Source organism: Astyanax mexicanus, chromosome 10 (genome assembly GCF_023375975.1).
Source record: "Astyanax mexicanus isolate ESR-SI-001 chromosome 10, AstMex3_surface, whole genome shotgun sequence".
In the NCBI taxonomy this organism is placed as follows: domain Eukaryota; kingdom Metazoa; phylum Chordata; class Actinopteri; order Characiformes; family Acestrorhamphidae; genus Astyanax; species Astyanax mexicanus.
In genome coordinates, this window is record NC_064417.1 from 2059885 (window position 1) to 2078227 (window position 18343).

Sequence of the window (18343 nt, forward strand, 5' to 3'; positions counted from 1 at the left end):
AAATTGTGCTCTCTCTGACTCAGACTGCTGATGCGAAGCAATGTGACCAAGAATTTGAGCTCACAATTATTAAGCCATAGTGTCAGTGTCTGTATCCATATTTTTGCTAGTCAAAATCTAACAGGTGCAGCAGTCGCTGGCGCTGATTGGTCCTCTATAAAGCCCTGAAGCTGATCATTGGATAATAAGCTCCCTGTTCCTCCAGGTACTGCATGAACTCTCACACACACTCACACCTTTTAATACCTGCCGTACAGTCCAACGTAACTTATATCAACCAAATAAACTGTCATCTGGACTAAATTATAAATAATAAGACAATAAACTGTATAAGATTAATACAGGCAACACCTCCAGTTCTATTCTGAACAGTGCTGTTCTGCAGGAGGAGGAGGTATCGGGTGAAATGCGGCGGAGAAACACCACCACCATGCGGTGAATTACTGAACTGCAGCAAATAATAGGACATTGTTCTGTCAATGGAAATATACTAGTGCATTTATTCAAGTAAAATACTTCTGTAGATGTTGAAGTCAACTCAAGTTTTTTTACTCTTTAAGTAAAAAGGTAAAAGTACTGGTTTTAAAATGTTTTAAAATGTATTTTAGTAGAATGTAAATATATTAAAGAAGCTTAGTTGGACGTTTGTCTGGAGTCTCAGCACGGATCATCTTCATATACGTCTGCTATTCTTGCTGGACATACGATTTATTGCCAAGAAGCATTAATAGAACAATAAATAATAATAAAGAAATAATAAACCAAAGAAATAATATACCAAACACATACTTCCTTACTTTTTGTGCTGGTTCATAAAAATAATAACAATAATAATAATAATAATAATAATAATAATAATAATAATAATAATAATAATAATAATAATAATAAAACAATATAATCATTGTAATGAATTTTTATTCATTTTCATAAGCACCTTTTATACTTATTAAAAACAAAAAAGTAACATTCAAAAGGAAATAAAACAATAAACAATCATTACAAATTATTTTGCACTGGATAAAAATAGAAACGCATAAGATAAGAAATTACTACCAAAATACCAGTACTATTACCATAAGGTTTTAAAAAAGTAATGTAAAATTATTCGAAAAAATAGTTTACTCTTCAGTGTAAGTTAAGGTTAAAAAAAAAAAAAACAACAACATTTCAGTTTTTGCAAACTGGTCATTTTACAGAGGTCTGAGTGTTTGTAATGTTTAATGTCAGTAAATGTAAATAATAATGTAATGTAAAGTCTGAGGTAATGTGGCTAGTTAGGTTAGCTTACCTAGCAATATGAGGATAGTAGCCCAAAACACTGCCTGACGGACACTGCAAGCGCTACCAGTACACTGTAAAACATTAAAGTGCTAATTTAGCCTAAAACTGAACGTATATTCACAGAAATGCATTAAATTACACATTTTCCCTCTTTTCCCGTTTTTACTTTTGCACTAAAGTTACAAAGCTAATGAGCATTTTAGCTACCGGCTTAGCTAGCTAGTTAGCTTAGTTAGCATTGTACAAACTGCATTTTCTTCACATTATCTTCACATTCCAGTTAATTAATCTCAAATAAATGTATTTATGTGTATTTGCAAAGGATAAAGACACAATGCAGACTTCAAGGTAAATGCTACTATTGTTTTCAGCCATGTGTCTCTATTAGCTCATTTTTAGCTATATTAGCCTTTTAGCTTCAGAGCAATAAAAGCACCAGATTTCACACAAAACACATGTCAATATATTTGAGGTAAAGGGGAAATAATAAAAAAAAATATTTGGGCCTAATTACCTTAAGACTATATTAACCTTTTATTATATATTAACCTTTTTGATATTTGTAAAGATAAACATTGTTTTAGTTGTTGAAAAAATGAATGATATTCATGGTTTATGGAAACAAAAATCTTAAGCTTAAAATAAGCTTTAGTTTTTGCACAGTGACTTGGTTTATGATAGTACCTTAACATGAAAAAACTTAACATGAAAAAAACACAATTCCATGGGTGTGAACCTCTTACATCGTGAGTAGTTGAGAAACATATTCAATGCTTAATGTAATTAAGATTTACCGCAGATGAAATGTGGCCTACACCTTTAACCCAGTGAACACACATATATACACACTAGTAAGCGCACACACACACACACACACACACACACACACACACACACACACACACACACAGTAAGGTACAGTAAGCACATGTGCCCAGAGCGGTGGGCAACCACCGCAGCTCACCAAAAGGTCAATATCAATTCACCTTCACTCTCAAATGCATCATGACACACTGATGCATTTTCACCCTCTTACTACTGATGGAGAAATACAATTACATGCAAAGCTTTGGACACCCTTAGTCAAGTTTTAAGAAATATATATGGTCAAAGTTCATGTGGAAAAAAAGGGTTTGGTACACAATAACACAGACTTATCCCTGAACCCAGAAAATATTACTGCCTGAGCAATATCCCGCTTAGTTGATGCGGTTTTCCAGATGGTCATATATGGCAGTGGTGATGCCCCAGGAAATGGAGCGGAGAATGACCAGTGAACCTCCACGGTAGAGCAGGATCAGGCTGCACTGCCTGGCTCTCCACAGCTTCTGCGCGCTGGCCCTCAGCCCCAGCTTCTCTTCACCAACTTTGGCTTGCATGTTGGCCACCAGCACAGACATAGGGTATGGTGGTAGGCTGATCACCATAGAGACAATCACACCTGAGAAGAAGGAGGAGGCCACGGGGGAAAGACCCTGCTCCCTTAAGGCACTGGACACGGGATCTTTTAGGCCAAAGTAAAGGCTGCTCCCTAAGGCGTTGCGGGCGAGTATAGGCAAGAAGGCTCGGTAAAAGCCATGAGCTAAGTTTTCAGACCTTAGCCGGACCAGGATGCTCCTAATGGTGGGTAGACTGCGGTCATTGCCGCTGTTTTGCAGTATATTCTGCACACGCTCGAAAGGGGTGAAAATCAGGGCCTCAACCGCACCCGCCCCGAGCCCGGCCAGGGCAGGAAGGACCATTTCAGGTAAGATGGAGTTGGCTCTGGACAGCTGTTGCAAGAGGGTGCCTTGAAGGCCAAAAAGGAGGGTCCCATTGAGGGTCCTCATCAACAAAGGTGGTGCTACACCTCGGTACAACTTCAAAGGCCCTTCCTTGTTCAGCTGGGCCACCGTCTCACGGACACCAGAGCTGTGCAGCTGCTGGCGGAACACCGTCTTGTAGATGGGGAAGGTCATCACCGTGGTCAGAGTGGAGATAAGGCTGTGCTTGTACCTGTGTAACTGGTCTGTGGGGTCCGCATCCTTTTGGTCCTGCTCTTTATCACTGGTTGCTGGACTCCACCCCATCTCTCTTCTCTTACTGGTGGACAAGAGAGATGATAAAATTATGATAAAATCTGCATAGTATGTGACCATTAAACAAACAAAAAAACTAGAGCTGGGCATTTAATAAAAAATGACATTTAGATCCTCTACCTGAGTTAACCTTTCCTGTATCGATTAGGCCTTTTTTTTATATCTCTTTTAATTTGCTTCCTAATATGTTCATATATATTCTCTAAGAACATACTAGTGTGTAGTCACGTAAAAAAAAAAATTGTTAATTTATCATGAAAGGTGTATTGATACTGAATTAATTTGAGGTCTAAGCAGCCCTGGTTAAAAAATATATTTTAATTATTGTAAAATCACTGGCCCTCCCCAGATAGCAAAAGGAGGTTGAACCAACGTTAAGGTTTACATCATTAATGCATTGAAACAACGTTGATCTCCGACATCAGATTCAAAGTTATGGTAACTTTACTTATATAAGATATGTATATCTTGCTTGTATTCTATTCGTATAGCCTTCACTGTGGTCTTGCAGTGCAAAAAGAGAGAGAGGTGTGGGAAGCACCTCTCATCTAAAAGCATTAATGTGAGTGTAGATACAGAGCTCAGCCCACCATACAAAACCTTTAAATGAACGTTGATTCAATGTCATTCGATGCCTATAGCTGATGATGCCTATGTTGAATAAACATTGTTTTAAGGTGTTTTTTTATCATCAACCTCAACAGATGTAAGGCAACCAAAAATTCATGTTCATTAAATGTTCTTTGCTACACCAGGGACTGAGCCAAATTATATTTGCACAATTCAAGGAAAAAAATAGAAAAGAAAAAGAAGAAAAAGTAATAAAGGGCACAAGCAGGCACACAACCGACCTTCAACGATGAAATGTGGTTGAAATATGGTTGAAGTAATGTCTGTTGTGTTAAAACAACATTTAATGTTAAATTGTTATGCAAACATTGAAACTTTGACGTTGAATCAACCTTCTGCCTTTTGAGTTAGCATTTTACATTTCATCAGTATACAGTTTCAAAAAATGGTTGAATAGAGGGATGAAAAAATGGGTTTTACTTTCATTTGCAGTAACTGATTTTTAATTTTGCACAGTTCTCCACCAAACCTGGGGGAATTGTCATGTTCTATTAGTTTTTCTATTAGTTGTTTCTGAGATCAGATGTTCAGTAATCAGATTGGTAGTGGTGAGTAATTTTCCTTATACTCGGCTTTACTACAGTGATGTAAGTTTATTGTTTTCAACTTTTATTTACTGGTAGTAATCAACGTTTTGTTTGTAGTTGTAGTTCCTACGTCTCAGAGATGTATATTCCGAGAGAGAGAAAATAAAAATAAAATTGCTAATTTTTCATTATGGCATGCAGTTTTTTAAATTTATTTTAAGTATCCCTAATGTGAGCTAAGGTGCCAAATCAACGTTGGTTCACTTTTTCAAAATCAACACCAAATCCAACGTTGATTTAACGATAAAAGAGAAGATAAAGAGCAGGTACCTTTCTTTTCTGGTCTTCTGAGAGGCTTTGGGCTCTTCCAGCATCACTTTTTCATCAGCTGCTCGCTGGAGGTTTTAGATCAGGTATCAGAGGAAAAACTTCCCGTTTTTAGATTCAGTTTAATCTGATCAAAACTGGTGATTCTGTGATCAGAGCGCGTTATTTCCGACAGATGCGCTTCTCTATCGCTTTTCACATTTAGGGGTGCTGCTCGTTTTTTTCAGCCTCTTCTGACGTACCGTTACGTCATTAGCCAATGGGTAAAAAACAGCGTTTTTTTTTTAATCCACCTGCATTCCGGCAAACCGCCTCCTGGTAGTAGAAAAGCACACCGCTGGCATTTAACGTTGAATCAACGTTGATGTTATGGTTGAATTAACGTTGCATTTGGTGTAATTTTTTTAAAGTTAATTAACGTTTATATGGCACCAGGGCCGCTGCTAAGGTTTTGGAGGCCCTAAGCATAACTGGTCAGGGAGGCCCCCCCATGGGCCTCATCTTTCTGCTTCTTTTTCTTCTTCTCAGCTCCAGACTCAAACCGTCGCTTCATAGTTGAATTACCATTTAGTAGCAACTTCGCGCGGTGAACTTGTCTCCTGCCAAACTCAAGTAGCGTTGCTACTTTAGTTAGGACTAAGGTTGCCAGATAAGTTACGATTTTTCATCCTATTTGTTTATTTTATTTTAAGTTTTTAACTTACACAAATATTGCACTGGACAAGTTTTTGTATAGAATGGCCACATACACTTTAAAAATGGTTAAACATGCGCAAGATTTAGCGCCTCCATGCATTTTTTGATTATTTATTTGACTGGAAAATGTCACATCTGGCAACAACCAACAGAGCAAACCGAGCCGTGCCATTTCAGGCAATAGGGGTGGGGGCATTATATTATGCACAAAAATAATAACGTGCCGCTTTTAAGTAGTAGAGTAGGTGCCCCATGCAATGTTTAAAGACAAAAAAGATGAGCGTATCATAAATAATTCACATTGGGTTTTAAATTTAATAATGTCATAATTTCAACACATTTCATTCTCAGTCAATTTGGCTCCCTGCAACTGCAAAATGGTTGAGGCCTAACGCTGGCTGCGTTGTCTGCATATGCAGAGCGGCGGCCCTGTATGGCACCATAGCTCAGTCAGGATGCTCAAATGTATGAAAAAGAAAAAAACAAACTATATTCCATTTCATACCAAATTTTCTATTTTCAAAATTATCTTCATACGGTCAGAAAATGAAACTGCAAAACGTTCATTTTCTGACCGTATGAAGATAAATTCGAAAAAAGAAAAATTTATATAAATATATGAAAAATATTATAAGTGAAGACATTTTCATTCAGTTTTTTAAATTATTTAGTTTTTTTCATTTGAGCCTTTCACAAACAGAATTTTAAGTGAAAAAAAAAGTTGAATCTTCTCTCGATTTTCAGATTTGTCCATTTTTGTCTTAGCCTTAAACGGTCCAAAAATAAAATGAATAAACATTACACTGACCAAAATGGCACTAAAATAATATTACAATATTTCAGGGTATTTTTGCGATAACCATATTCTTGGCGATATGACAAAATATAGATTTTTTTTCAACCAATTTCAAGAACATACTACTGCAACAAAATAAGTACTAAAAGTTTTATTTAGTTAAAGTTAAGAGTTTCATAACTTTCAAAAAACTACAATGTAAAACGTTACTCAACAAGAAACTGATTATTTTTATATAACAAAAAAATCTGCTAAAGTGCAGCATATTAATTGCATGCACAAACACTGCAAAAATTAAGGTAAATACAATAAATACTATCAATTTTATTTTATTTTCTCTCTGTAACAAAAAAAGCTCTCTACAAACAAAAAGCTTTATTTACTACATAAAAAGAAAGAAAACGTTGAAGAGAACATCAAGACAACTTTTGACTGGTACAGTATTTTTATTACTGTTCATGCCTGCAAGTTTCACTTTCTCTTTGCAAGGTAAAAAAACAGGAAATGAAAGGTGTGAAGTCTTTTAACTTTAAACCCTGAATTAAACTAAAGATTATATCAGCATCTTTCTGATCACGTTTTATGAATAAGCAAATTTGGGTAGATTTATGGATTATTCTAAAATGCTAAGTTCCACCTAGCAGGGGAAATAAAGATGTTTAAAGATGAAGGGTGATGAGACAAAGAGCATACTCTCATCTTCCAGCCTCTGTGTCTTCTTCCTGTATGTCTCTTTGTTCTTTCATTTTCCAATAAACTTATTTCTCATCACAAATACTGTAAGGCAAACATAACTAAATTATTTGAGGTCTGAAAGCTCTGCATCTTTTTTGTTATTTTAGCCATTTCTCATTTTCTGTAAATAAATGCTCTAAATGAGAATATTTTTATTTGTAATTTGGGAGAAATGTTGTCTGTAGTTTATAAAATAAAACAACAATGTTCATTTTACTCAAACACAAACCTATAAAGAGATAAAGTGGTCTCTTATTGTTTTTCCAGAGCTGTATTTCTTCTTGCATTCTCTGGTAAAACTGAACGATTAACAGACAATCCATGGAAAGTTTCTTGCTCGTTGTCTCAACTCTTTAATAAGAACACATTTCATCAGGTCATCTGACATGACTTATCCAATCAAAGAAAATCAACATATATAAAAGTTGGATTCTAAGAAAAGTGTGACTGAATCGTTTCAGGAAAAAAAAAATAGAAGTCATACAAATTTCTTAAAAAAAAAAAAAAAAAGAATAGAAAAGAAATGAAAACAGCAAAACAGACTCTGTCAAGGAAGGAACCAAAAAAATACATTTTATCCACAGGTACAAACATTCTTCAAACAGGCTGCCGGGATCAATTCCACTCAAAGATCTCCTCCTTTTTGTTTGTTTTTTGTCACTGATACAAATTAAGCTCCAATAAATTAAACTGTAACAAGTCATCTGTACAGTTGTGTTTTTTTTTTTACTGTAGCAAAAAAAAAATATCTGAATGTGAGACGGATCTGAATTTATAGTCCGGAGTTTCAGCCTCGACTGAAAGAATTTAGAAAGTCTTGCTGGGATCCTGAACTGGTGGCGGGACGTGGCCGGCGCTGTGATTTCACTGGAGGTCGATTCCCTTCTGGATAAAGTGAGGGTGCAGCAGGACACAGCTGCTGAGGATTTTGGGGTCGGGCTCCCACTTCTTTTTTGGTAACACAGCAAATAGATAAGCACCGAGAAGGCAAGGTTACAAGGGAACATGGCTGAAGAGATAAGAGACAGATTCACCGTTGTGGGTCCGACGAATAGCTTCAGCCAGAATCATGGAAATATCAATGACCTGGAGGAAGAGAGAAGTGGAGAAACTGTTTATTTTAGTGAACTGATAATACAACACCTCAGAATCACATATCAATAGTAGATTCAATTTAATTAATAAAGAGCATTTTACAACAAACATGTTCTCACAAAGCAGCTTTACACAGATCGGGTCCAAGCCTTTTATAAGTAACAGCACAGTGGGTATGTTTACATGCAGCCTAATAATAATCTGTTAACAATAGGAATAACAGCTCAATCTGAATAGCCTCTTGGACTACACAGCATTTTAAACAGGCCAAAAGTTTGGACACACCTTCTCTTTTTCACTGCGTTTTCTTTACTTTCATGACTGATATTTACATTGTAGATTCTCACTGAAGCATCAAAACTATAAATGAACTCATGTGGAGTTTTATGTACTTAATAAAAAATGAGCTGAACCTCCACAGTCACTGGACCTGAACCCAATCCAGATGGTTTGGGGTGAGCTGGAGCACAGAGTGAAGAAGACAAAGGAGCAACAAGTGCTAATAAACACCTCTGGGAACTCCTTCCTTCCTTCCTTCAAGACTGTTGGAAAACTTTTCATTTCAGGTGGCCACCTCTTAAATGAAGCTCATTGAGAGAATGATGCCAAGAGTGTGCAAAGCAGTAATCAGAGCAAAGGGGGGCTATTTTGAAGAAACTAGAATATAAAACATGTTTTTAGTCATTTCACCTTTTTTTGTTGAGTACATAAAACTCCACATGTGTTCATTCATAGTTTTGATGCTTCAGTGAGAATCTACAATGTAAATAGTCCTGAAAATAAAGAAAACGCACTGAAAAAGAGAAGGTGTGTCCAAACTTTTGGCCTGTTCTGTATGTATGTATGCATGTATGAACAGAACTAGTTATTCAGTTACTGTTGCTCCTCTCGCGCAGGCTGGCATCACTTGTTGCTCCTTGTCATGGTAACGTGTACAATAAGCAATACTACACATGTGCATCATGTTTGATTGGATTACTTGTAGCATGAATATAAACAGAGAGTTTACTCAGACTATTGGGGAAAGTGTACATATAAACACCTTAATCCGATTCTAGAATCAGAATGAATTCATTCAGATTGGAGGAAATCTTTGCATGTGAACAGAGCCAGCAGTGGAAAAAAACTCCCTCATACTAAGAAGAAACAACATTAGAAGAAACTAAGTGAGACTCAGTGAGAGGAACCCATCCACCTCTGGCTGACCCAGACCACACAAGCAAACAAGAGAACAATAGAAAAAGTACAGAGTGCTGTAAACCTGGGGCAGCTTGAGCTGCACGGTTCACATGCCCCATTTCCGTAGACTGAAGGGTTAACCACAGCTTAGTTCATCTACAAAACCACCAGACACTCACGAGTTGCAAAATGTGTAATCTGCTGCAGCGGTGCATCAATACAAGATCTTGATCATTAATTATAACTGTAAAATCCTCTAAGAATATAGTAAAAAATAAAATGAAAAATAAACAAATGAATATAATAAAAAAAGGAGAAAAAAACCTTCTATGCAATCCCCACTTCCAAGGGAAAATTACCCTTTTGCTGCCGCTATGAAGCTGTGAACTAACATCTTGCCATATTTCTTTCTCATGCTTTTTAACTACAGCTACTCATATCCTTCAGAAACTAAACTTAAAACACAGACATTCTTTCACTCTACTCACCTTTTATCTGAATCACATATGTCACAATATCTCAGGTAATTAAAATCTATTTTAACCATTAAAATCTTAAAAGGGTTTTAAAAGAGTGAATTGCCTTAATATGGGCGTGAGGCAGTGCTGAACATGGTACATCTAAGCCTGATTCAAAATCTTTAAACTGGAAGCATCATCAGGTTTAAATGCAGCAAAGTTACCAAATTTACCAAATTTTATTAGAATTGAACATTATTCTCTAAAGAGGAAATTCTGCACATTCTTCGGTTCAATTAATCTTGACTTATCATAATTTACCATACAGCATGAACAAAACAAAACATAAAAAAATTATAAATACGGGAGTGTGCAAATTAATGGCATAATGGAATATGTCTAGTACTTTAAATTAAGAAAATAAATCAATAGGAATTATCTCCAAAATGAATGTGCAGATTATTTTAGTTTCCTATGTTTCCTAGTTTCCATGTTCACGAAGACAATCTTTAAAAAAAAAAAAAAATCTTTAATTTAACCAGGGCTGACAAAACTTTAGAATAAGACACTAGTACACTAATAGCACCCCCAGCTGGAGAAAACATCAGAAAAATCACCAAACCCAAGCTGAAGTGATTCAGATATTACAGGAAATCAAGTGTTCTCTGTTGTTACAGCTGTAACAACAAAGCCTCAAAATGTCATTAAAACAGAAGCCTTGTGAGAAGATTTAAAGACTGCAATAATGCACTGATTTAACAGAAAAGGGGAATAAAATAAGAGATCTACATTAGCTTTGTAGTATTAGAGTTCAGTATTTAAAACTCTAAAACTCTAATATGTGAAAGAACCCTGTAAAGCCAGTTGGAGCCACTTTAAGTTCACACTCACCACTTAGCTCTCAGCCACAACCCACCATAGACACCGAAGCCCTAAAAGTGGATATTCTCACCTCATTGAGATCCACTATTCTCTGCTGCAGGGGTCACCAACATGGTGCCCGCGGGCACCAGGTAGCCCGCAAGGACCTTATGAGTAGCCCGCAGACCTGGTCTAAAAAATAGCATTTTTTGTTGCTATTATTTTTTTTTTTTTTTAATCACAGTTGCAGTGGTGTAATTTTAGATTATATTAGATTAATATTAGCTTAGAGATAGCCTATAGTTTATATATTATACAATATAATGTAATATAATATGTAATATTATTATTAATATATTACATATATTATTAATAACAACATATAATTAAAGGTAAATTGAGAAAAGTTGTAATTTCATGAGTGTGTATCAAACTGGTAGCCCTTCGCATTAATTGGTACCCAAGAAGTAGCTCTCAGGTTCAAAAAGGTTGGTGACCCCTGCTCTGCTGTGATTAAACCTGAGCTAAAGAGTATACTAAAGAGTAACATAAAATGACTAAAAGATGTGAGAGCCGAAATTGTTCTGTTGTTCAATTGTGCTGCGGCTACTAAAACAATGGTACTGATGAGGTAAAAAAAGCGCCATCTACCTACCCAGTGATTGCATGGCAAATTGTGCTCTCTCGGACTCAGACTGCTGATGGCGAAGCAATGTAACCAAAAAGTATTGGGCCATGAAGTGTCATCATACGTTTTTTTTTTCTTTTTCTAACAAAAGTACTTACGTATCTTAAAAAGACTTAATAACCCTAAGTTATAAGAATAAAGATACTGGGATCTGACCTGTATTTTAGGACAATGCTTCATCTTCTCCTCCTGTGGAATGGTGTTCGTCACAACTACAGCCTCAAAGCATGCATTGTTGATGCGTGATATGGCAGGACCCGAGAAGATGCCATGGGTAAGGATGGCGTAAACCTTGGTGGCTCCTGCTGATATCAGTCTAGAAGAATACCAGAAAGAAAGAAATTGCATAACTACAGTAAGTATTATACTATTTTACGGTATAAAACAGATCAGAAATCATATCTGCACTTGCAGAATTCAGAAAACAAAGTGTATTATTACTTGTCGGCTGCGTGGCAGACGGTGCCACACGTGTCAGCCATGTCATCAACCAAGATGGCCACGCGGTCTTTCACATCTCCCACCAAGACCATGCGATCCACCTCATTAGCCTTTTTCCTCTCTTTGTGAATGAGGGCAAAGTCAACATTCAGTCTGTCTGCTATGGAAGTGACCCTGCCAATGGAAAAACACTTTTAAGGGTGAGAGCTACGTCAAAGCGAGATAAACAACACTCGCACGGCAGCACAAACAGTTGTGTAACAAGGTACCGTATTTTTTGCACTATAAGGCGCACAGGATTATAAGGTGCACTATCAAAGAACGTCTATTGTCTGGTCTATTATTATATACAAGGGGCACTGGATTATAAAGCGCATTATACAGCACTAGTAAGGAACAGGGGTGTTGCCATGTTTTCCTTCTAATTTCGTCACTTGCCCTGTAAAGCTAAGCTAAGTAAACAAAACTCCAGATTTTCATGTAATCTAGCCATGGTTAGTGGCTAATGCTACCTGACAGCGCTACACTGAGGAACCCAGAGTGTTCCGGTAAGCCAGGGCGATATTAGCTAGTGATTCGTCACATGTAGCTTTTTTTTAACACAGTAAACGTGCAGACTACAGTCCGATATACTCTTCCCTGAAGGGCAAAAGAGCTAACGCTTAGCACAGTTAGAGGCTAACGCTAATGCTGCTCCAGCAGTGCTAGCTGGGGTTAGCAGCAGGCTACGAGCTGATGATACTCTCCTCTGAATGGCAAAAGAGCTAGCACTTAGCGTGGTTAGCTGATAATACTAATACTGCTCCAGCCTTAGTGCTGGAGAAACTTCAATGAAACTCCTGTATAATTTTACTGCTCCTTAATACCTGACTGGTAGAATTTATACACAAGGAGCACTGGATTATAAGGCGCACTGACACACAAAAACAAGTGCATGCAAACCTCTTTGCTCCTCCAGCGTCTGGTGAAACAATAGTGCAGGTCTTCCATTCAGGGATGTTCTCCTTGATCCACTTCAGCACAGCAGGCTCTGCATACAGGTTGTCCACAGGAATGTCAAAGAAACCCTAAAAACAGCCCACATTCAGTGAACAACCATCGAAAAATGGAACCAACAGACCGAAGAGATGTTTAAACATGGCAACCGGACCTGGCTTTATCAAACTCACCTGTATCTGAGAGGCATGCAGGTCCATGGTTATGATATGATCTGCACCGGAGACCGACAGCATGTTGGCGACCAGCTTGGCGGAGATTGGCGCTCGACTCTGAAGAGGGAAATAAATGTATATAAAAAAATATATAATTGAATTAAAAATGTAAAAACTGCAATCATATGTTCGCAATAACTGGTAATGAGTCTTTCACATCTCTGTGTAGGAATTTTGTTCCACTCTTCTTTACAGAACTATTATAATTCAGTCCAATTCTCGCTGGTGTGCTTTGGGTCATTGTCCTGCTGCAGAACCCAAGTACACCCGAGGTTAAAGTTATAAACTGATGACCGGACATTCTCCTTCAGTATTTTTAATGTTATTCATAAAACAAAAACTCTTAACTAATGCTTTGATGCTTAACAAGGACACATAGTTTCACTGATTCAAAGCACCAGCGGTGTTCCCCTATGGAGAATCTTTAACCAGCTAGACGTAAGTAAAAGTTGTACAATCCAGTTCACTGAACTGCAAACATACCTGATTTAAACAGACCTTAATCAGCTTTCTATTTGTTCTATATTGATTATCAGAGACTGCACAATATGATGATTGATTTAAATCAGCTTGCTATTTCTAAATCAATCACTTAAATCATTAACTGACCAATCAGCACTCCTGAATTTCAGTATCTTGAATATGTTGTATTTACATACAACAGCCTTCACATTCTGAGAAGAGTGAATGGATAACTGAGGCACGACTCAGCAGCTACAGGCTCCATTCCTGTTCCAGCCGTACCTTGTCCTTTTTGTCTTGGCGAGCGTAAGGGAAACAGGGGATGACGGCAGTGACGCGGGAGGCGGAGGCTATCTTACAGGCGTTTATCATAATCAAAAGTTCCATCAGGTTGTCATTGATCTCTCCACAGCCGCTCTGTACGATGTACACGTCCTCGCCCCGGACGCTCTCTCCAATCTCCACACTGCAGCAACAAATAGAGAAACAAGAGACACAAACGGTCAAACATAAGGGTCAGAAAAATAATGCAGCCAAAAAAAACAAACATTTAATGGACTTCTGAGATGTAATTTATGTTTGAGTCTGAGGGAGACTCTGTTTTTCTGCTGCTTTAATTTTACAACTTTTGGCCAAAGAATGTTGCTGATTAGATCATAAATTACCAGAGTATACTAACTATTTTTGGACTATAAGGCGCACCGAATTATAAGGCACACTCTCAGTGAATATCTATTTTCTGTTCCATTTTCATACAAAAGGCACACTGGATTATAATGCACATTTTTAGTGACAATAAGGAACAGGGGTGTCGCCATGTTTTACTCGAAATTCCAAAAAAAAAACAACAAAAAAAAAAACAAACATTTACTTTAGTTACATAATTATTTAAATGTCACATAATAGCAATGTTGCAACTATTTATTCAAAGTTACATGGTGGAAAAACTGAATAACCAGTAAACTTACCATGTTTACTCAATTCCTTCTAGTTTCTACAGATTGTTGTCCAGCAGGTTATAAAGTAATGTTAGCAGTTAGCTCCACAAATGTTTACATTGTGTAAATTGTGCTAAGAGAGCTGTGCATGTTTGATTAACGTGCCAGGCTACACATTGTTGTTTTATGCATGTACGTCAGATAAGCAGCATGATCTTTTCAGACTAATAGCAGCTAGAGGTCACAGTAAGAAAGAGGTGTGAACACGCAAATAAAATAATCAGGTCTGGGCAAAAAAATGCTATTTTGCAAAATAGGAAGGAAGCTCAGCTCAGATTAACTGGTAACTGTTGTGGTGCTCTAATAAATAAAAATCGCTTCAGACACAATTCTGGACAGTTTACGCTAGGAACAGTGAGTGAGAAGGTAATAAAAAGTACCAGGTACCACATTAGCCAATTTTTAAAAGGAAAAACAGTAGTCTTGAGTAGTGAAGGCACCATACAGTGGAGTCAGAACTAGGCATGTCATGAAAGGATTTTTTGTGGACATTGTCTCAAAAATAATTGAGTTAATACCATTTTACAGACAGCTAAAATTTAATTTATCATAGTTTGGGAAATATATACTTTTTTCTTTATCTACTGCAGTCTATAATGTGTATACTGTGTTATTGAAGCATTGGCCATTTAAATAAACACAACAGCAGTAATAGCGATAGAAAACACATGTTCGAAAAGTGTATTGTCTCAAAAATATTCAGCACTAAAATTATTAAAGGAAATGTTTATGAATCTGCTGCTGTACGTTTGACAACAGTTCTGAGTAAGCAGCATTGTTTTACCATCAGTATTTACACATACAACTCAGAGTTAACCTGTAAGTTCAGCTGAGAGTTTTGCATTGCAAATAAAGTGTCTACATCAACCATGCAGACACTCCGGCCCTGAGTTCTAGAGTTAACCAGCAGTGTAAAAAGAAGGTCTGATACTCTACAGTAAATTATTTCTACACAAACCACTCAGAGAAACAGGAATTATCAATTTCAGTTCCCCTGGAGTTTTTTTTTGTTTAACAAAAAGGTTTACTCAGTACTGAAGTAGTTGTGTGCAGAAGTCTTGTGTATGTCTTGGGATCAGATTTTGAAATTTTGAGCTTTTTATCTTAGCTTGCATATTTTTTTTATTTACCTCTCTTTTCTATGCATTAAAGACAGAGAACAAGGCGTAAAACTGAGCAGAAGCATTACCACAGCAGGTTAATAATGTATTGCGTTCAGAGACACGTTGCTATGCTGCCCGCTCCCCTCAATAACAAAACAATAGAACTACTATATAACTAAAATATTGCATAGCTGCTATACTTTTACTGCTATTTTGTGTTTTTTTATGTATAAGAGACGAGTGTGTTTTCTGTAAAGGACAAAGCCACAGAATCTGTTGAACAATTATTTTTTTATTGTGCATTTCTTGCTCTTTTTGGATTTATCTTTTTTTAGACTTGAAGAAGAGGTTGGATAAGGAAATTCAAATACAGTCCAATATATATATCATATATTTTTGACGACCTATTATTTGACCACAAGGAGCGATTTATGGTAAAATTAATTATAATTGTAGGTACATGTTATACACATAAAACGGAATTCACAAAAAAAATACCCTATGAAATTATATTCACAAAAAAAATAAACGTCACAAATCCATGAATATATTAAAGCTTTTAAATTTTATTGCCTCCCACTTTTCTTTTTGCTCTGTTTGTTAGTTTGTAACTAATATTGTGTCTAAATATTTCATGCTGTTGGATTGTATTTTATACAAACGTGAATAAAAAATAAACGCTGCCCGCTCCCTGAACGCTGCGGGGGGCCGGGCGCGTGCTGCATTCTGGGAGTTGTAGTCTCCGCCGCCCCACGTGGAGTGACCGGCCGCACTCTCTGAACTACAAGTTCCGATGGTGCTCGAAAGTGTGGAAACGGCACTTGTAGCCAACGCAGCAAAGTAACAGGCGCGGTCCGGAGAACCGGCCGCGAGACTCACCACGTTTCCTGATTGCTGAACTTCTTGGTGACCACCTTCCCGAGCTCGAGCCCGAGGCGGTCCGCGATCTTCTGGGACAGGTCCTGATGGGAGCTCCCGCTGAAGATCTTAATGTTGGGCATCTTTTCCCGCGTTCCGGAGCCTCGCGCCGCGCGTGACGAAGGACGATGTGCGCAAAAACGGCGTGTGCTCTAAAAGCAGCCTCCGTTGGAGCGCGAGGAGCTCGGCGGTGTTTATGAAGCTCTGCAGCCCGATGCTGAATCCCCCGGTCAGGTGAACGTCCTCCCTACCTCTCCGCCATAGTTGGTCTCACGAGTCTCCCGATGGCGCGCGAGATCACACGCCAGCCCGTCGTACTGACGTCAACCTCGTCACTCGCAGGGCGAATGTCAACATGCGCCGCGTGGCCTACACGAGGCCTATCTAGGGCACTTGTAGGAGAGTGCTTCATGCATACTTCATAAATACAGCTCTGACAAAAAAAAAAGAGACCACTTAAAATAATGAGTATCTTTATTTTTACCAAATTAAAAACCTTTGGAATATAATCAAGAGGAAGATGGATGATTTTTGCACCAGGAGTAAAGCAGCACAAAGTTATCCAAAAGCAGTGTGTAAGACTGGTGGAGGAGAACATGATGCCAAGATGCATGAAAACTGTAATTAAAAACCAGGGTTTTTTCCAACAAATATAACTTTGTATTACTTTTTATTATAAACTGTATCTTCTAGTTCTTTTCTACATTTTACTGGTGTTCTCTTCACCTGTCTGTATGTACAGCACTTTAAAATTCGTTTTATTGTATGAAAGGTGCTATATAAATAAAGTTTATTATTATTATGATTATTAAGCACATCCTCTAATGGCACTACTCGTGTGTCTGATAGTCTTTCTTTTCTAAAACGTGTTTTTGTTATTTAATTAATTGTGCAATAAATAATATTTTTGTAACATTACAACACATCATCAAGCACATAAAATAAAGCAAAAGCAATCATCATTATATGTAAAAGATAAAAACATTTTATGATATATTTTAATATAACACAAAAATAGGTATTTATTTAGATATATGATTCTGATTTTTTATTATGTAACTAACATGAACCATTGCTGTCTTGGGGTAAAATTAGAGAGGTCAGTAACCAGCTGATTGGTTAGAGGCATTCCTACTAGACCTTTTTGCTAGGTAGCCATGTGGCCTGGACTCAGTTAAAAGCCGGAGAGAGTTTGCCCTTTACAAATGCAAAATTGGCCTTAAAGGTGCCTTATATATCCTGTTAGAAAATAACATTATTTAGTTGCATTATATCATGTAATGTTGATGATAGTGGAAAACAATATTTATTTAACCCTCTCTCATATACATAAGTTCATTTTGAAATTCTGACATTGAATTAACGTTGATTTTTTTTTCCAAGTGTTTGAACGTGTCTTGACTAGTAAAAATTATTGGCTTCTTTATGAATGGCCCCTTACTCAGAAAAATCTTAGATCCGTCTTCTGTTCTGTTCATTCTAAAATATAAAAGTATAAAATAAATCTCTCTTCAACTTTTGCATTTTATGTCCTTAATTTGTTCTCTCAATGTTTTGCTTTACTTACTGTTGGGTAACCATTTGTGCAATGCGGATTTCGGCCACTAGGTGTCAGTGTTGCCTGTTTTAAAGACATTATTATTACGACTGCTGGGATTATACTGTAAGATCAGAGAAAAAAATATTTAGTGAAATTTAAATAACAAATAAACACTCGTTATGCGAACCTTTGAGCTGTAGTTGTATTTTACCGCCATGTTCTGTGTCCGGTTCAGTGTCTCAGCCTAAAATTAGGCTTTTGTAAGCTTTAAGTGTTTAGTGCAGTCAGGACTCGCTGGAACTGGCGTGTTGTGGTG

At 37.1% G+C, this 18343-nt stretch overlaps 2 protein-coding genes and 1 long non-coding RNA gene across 4 annotated transcripts in view; 1 reads left to right on the forward strand and 2 right to left on the reverse strand.

Annotated features, from left to right (window-relative positions):
- Positions 1 to 18343, forward strand: part of LOC125804807 (uncharacterized) — a 163667-nt gene that overhangs the window by 117391 nt on the left and 27933 nt on the right. The gene's annotated exons all lie outside the window — the stretch shown is intronic.
- Positions 1025 to 5973, reverse strand: LOC103046056 (solute carrier family 25 member 53-like). Its single transcript, XM_007228408.3, has 2 exons — positions 4850 to 5973; positions 1025 to 3366 (listed from the first exon to the last, which is right to left on the reverse strand). Exons 1-2 carry the CDS (start codon positions 4891 to 4893, stop codon positions 2484 to 2486), a joined length of 927 nt encoding a protein of 308 aa, XP_007228470.3. The 5' UTR covers positions 4894 to 5973; the 3' UTR covers positions 1025 to 2483.
- On the reverse strand, positions 7810 to 16782 carry prps1b (phosphoribosyl pyrophosphate synthetase 1B). Of its 2 annotated transcripts, none has more exons than XM_007228407.4 (7): positions 16449 to 16782; positions 13751 to 13934; positions 12965 to 13063; positions 12738 to 12862; positions 11796 to 11969; positions 11511 to 11670; positions 7810 to 8159 (listed from the first exon to the last, which is right to left on the reverse strand). In XM_007228407.4, exons 1-7 carry the CDS (start codon positions 16568 to 16570, stop codon positions 8067 to 8069), a joined length of 957 nt encoding a protein of 318 aa, XP_007228469.1. In that variant the 5' UTR covers positions 16571 to 16782; the 3' UTR covers positions 7810 to 8066. The 2 variants fall into 2 exon arrangements, with proteins under 2 accessions (XP_007228469.1, XP_022539448.2); XM_022683727.2 differs by lacking the exon at positions 16449 to 16782 and adding an exon at positions 15597 to 15628.

What these genes read in the sequence shown, in the direction of transcription:
- LOC103046056 (XM_007228408.3), bottom strand. Translation starts at nt 4,893, where the DNA reads ATGCTGGAAGAGCCCAAAGCCTCTCAGAAGACCAGAAAAGAAAG. An exon ending in CAGAAGACCAGAAAAGAAAG is followed by an intron (nt 3,367 to 4,849) that starts GTACCTGCTCTT and finishes CTTGTCCACCAG; the next exon opens with TAAGAGAAGAGAGATGGGGT.
- prps1b (XM_007228407.4), bottom strand. Translation starts at nt 16,570, where the DNA reads ATGCCCAACATTAAGATCTTCAGCGGGAGCTCCCATCAGGACCTGTCC. An exon ending in GCCAAGACAAAAAGGACAAG is followed by an intron (nt 13,064 to 13,750) that starts GTACGGCTGGAA and finishes TTCCCTCTTCAG; the next exon opens with AGTCGAGCGCCAATCTCCGC. An exon ending in AGCATTGTCCTAAAATACAG is followed by an intron (nt 8,160 to 11,510) that starts GTCAGATCCCAG and finishes CTCTTCCTCCAG; the next exon opens with GTCATTGATATTTCCATGAT.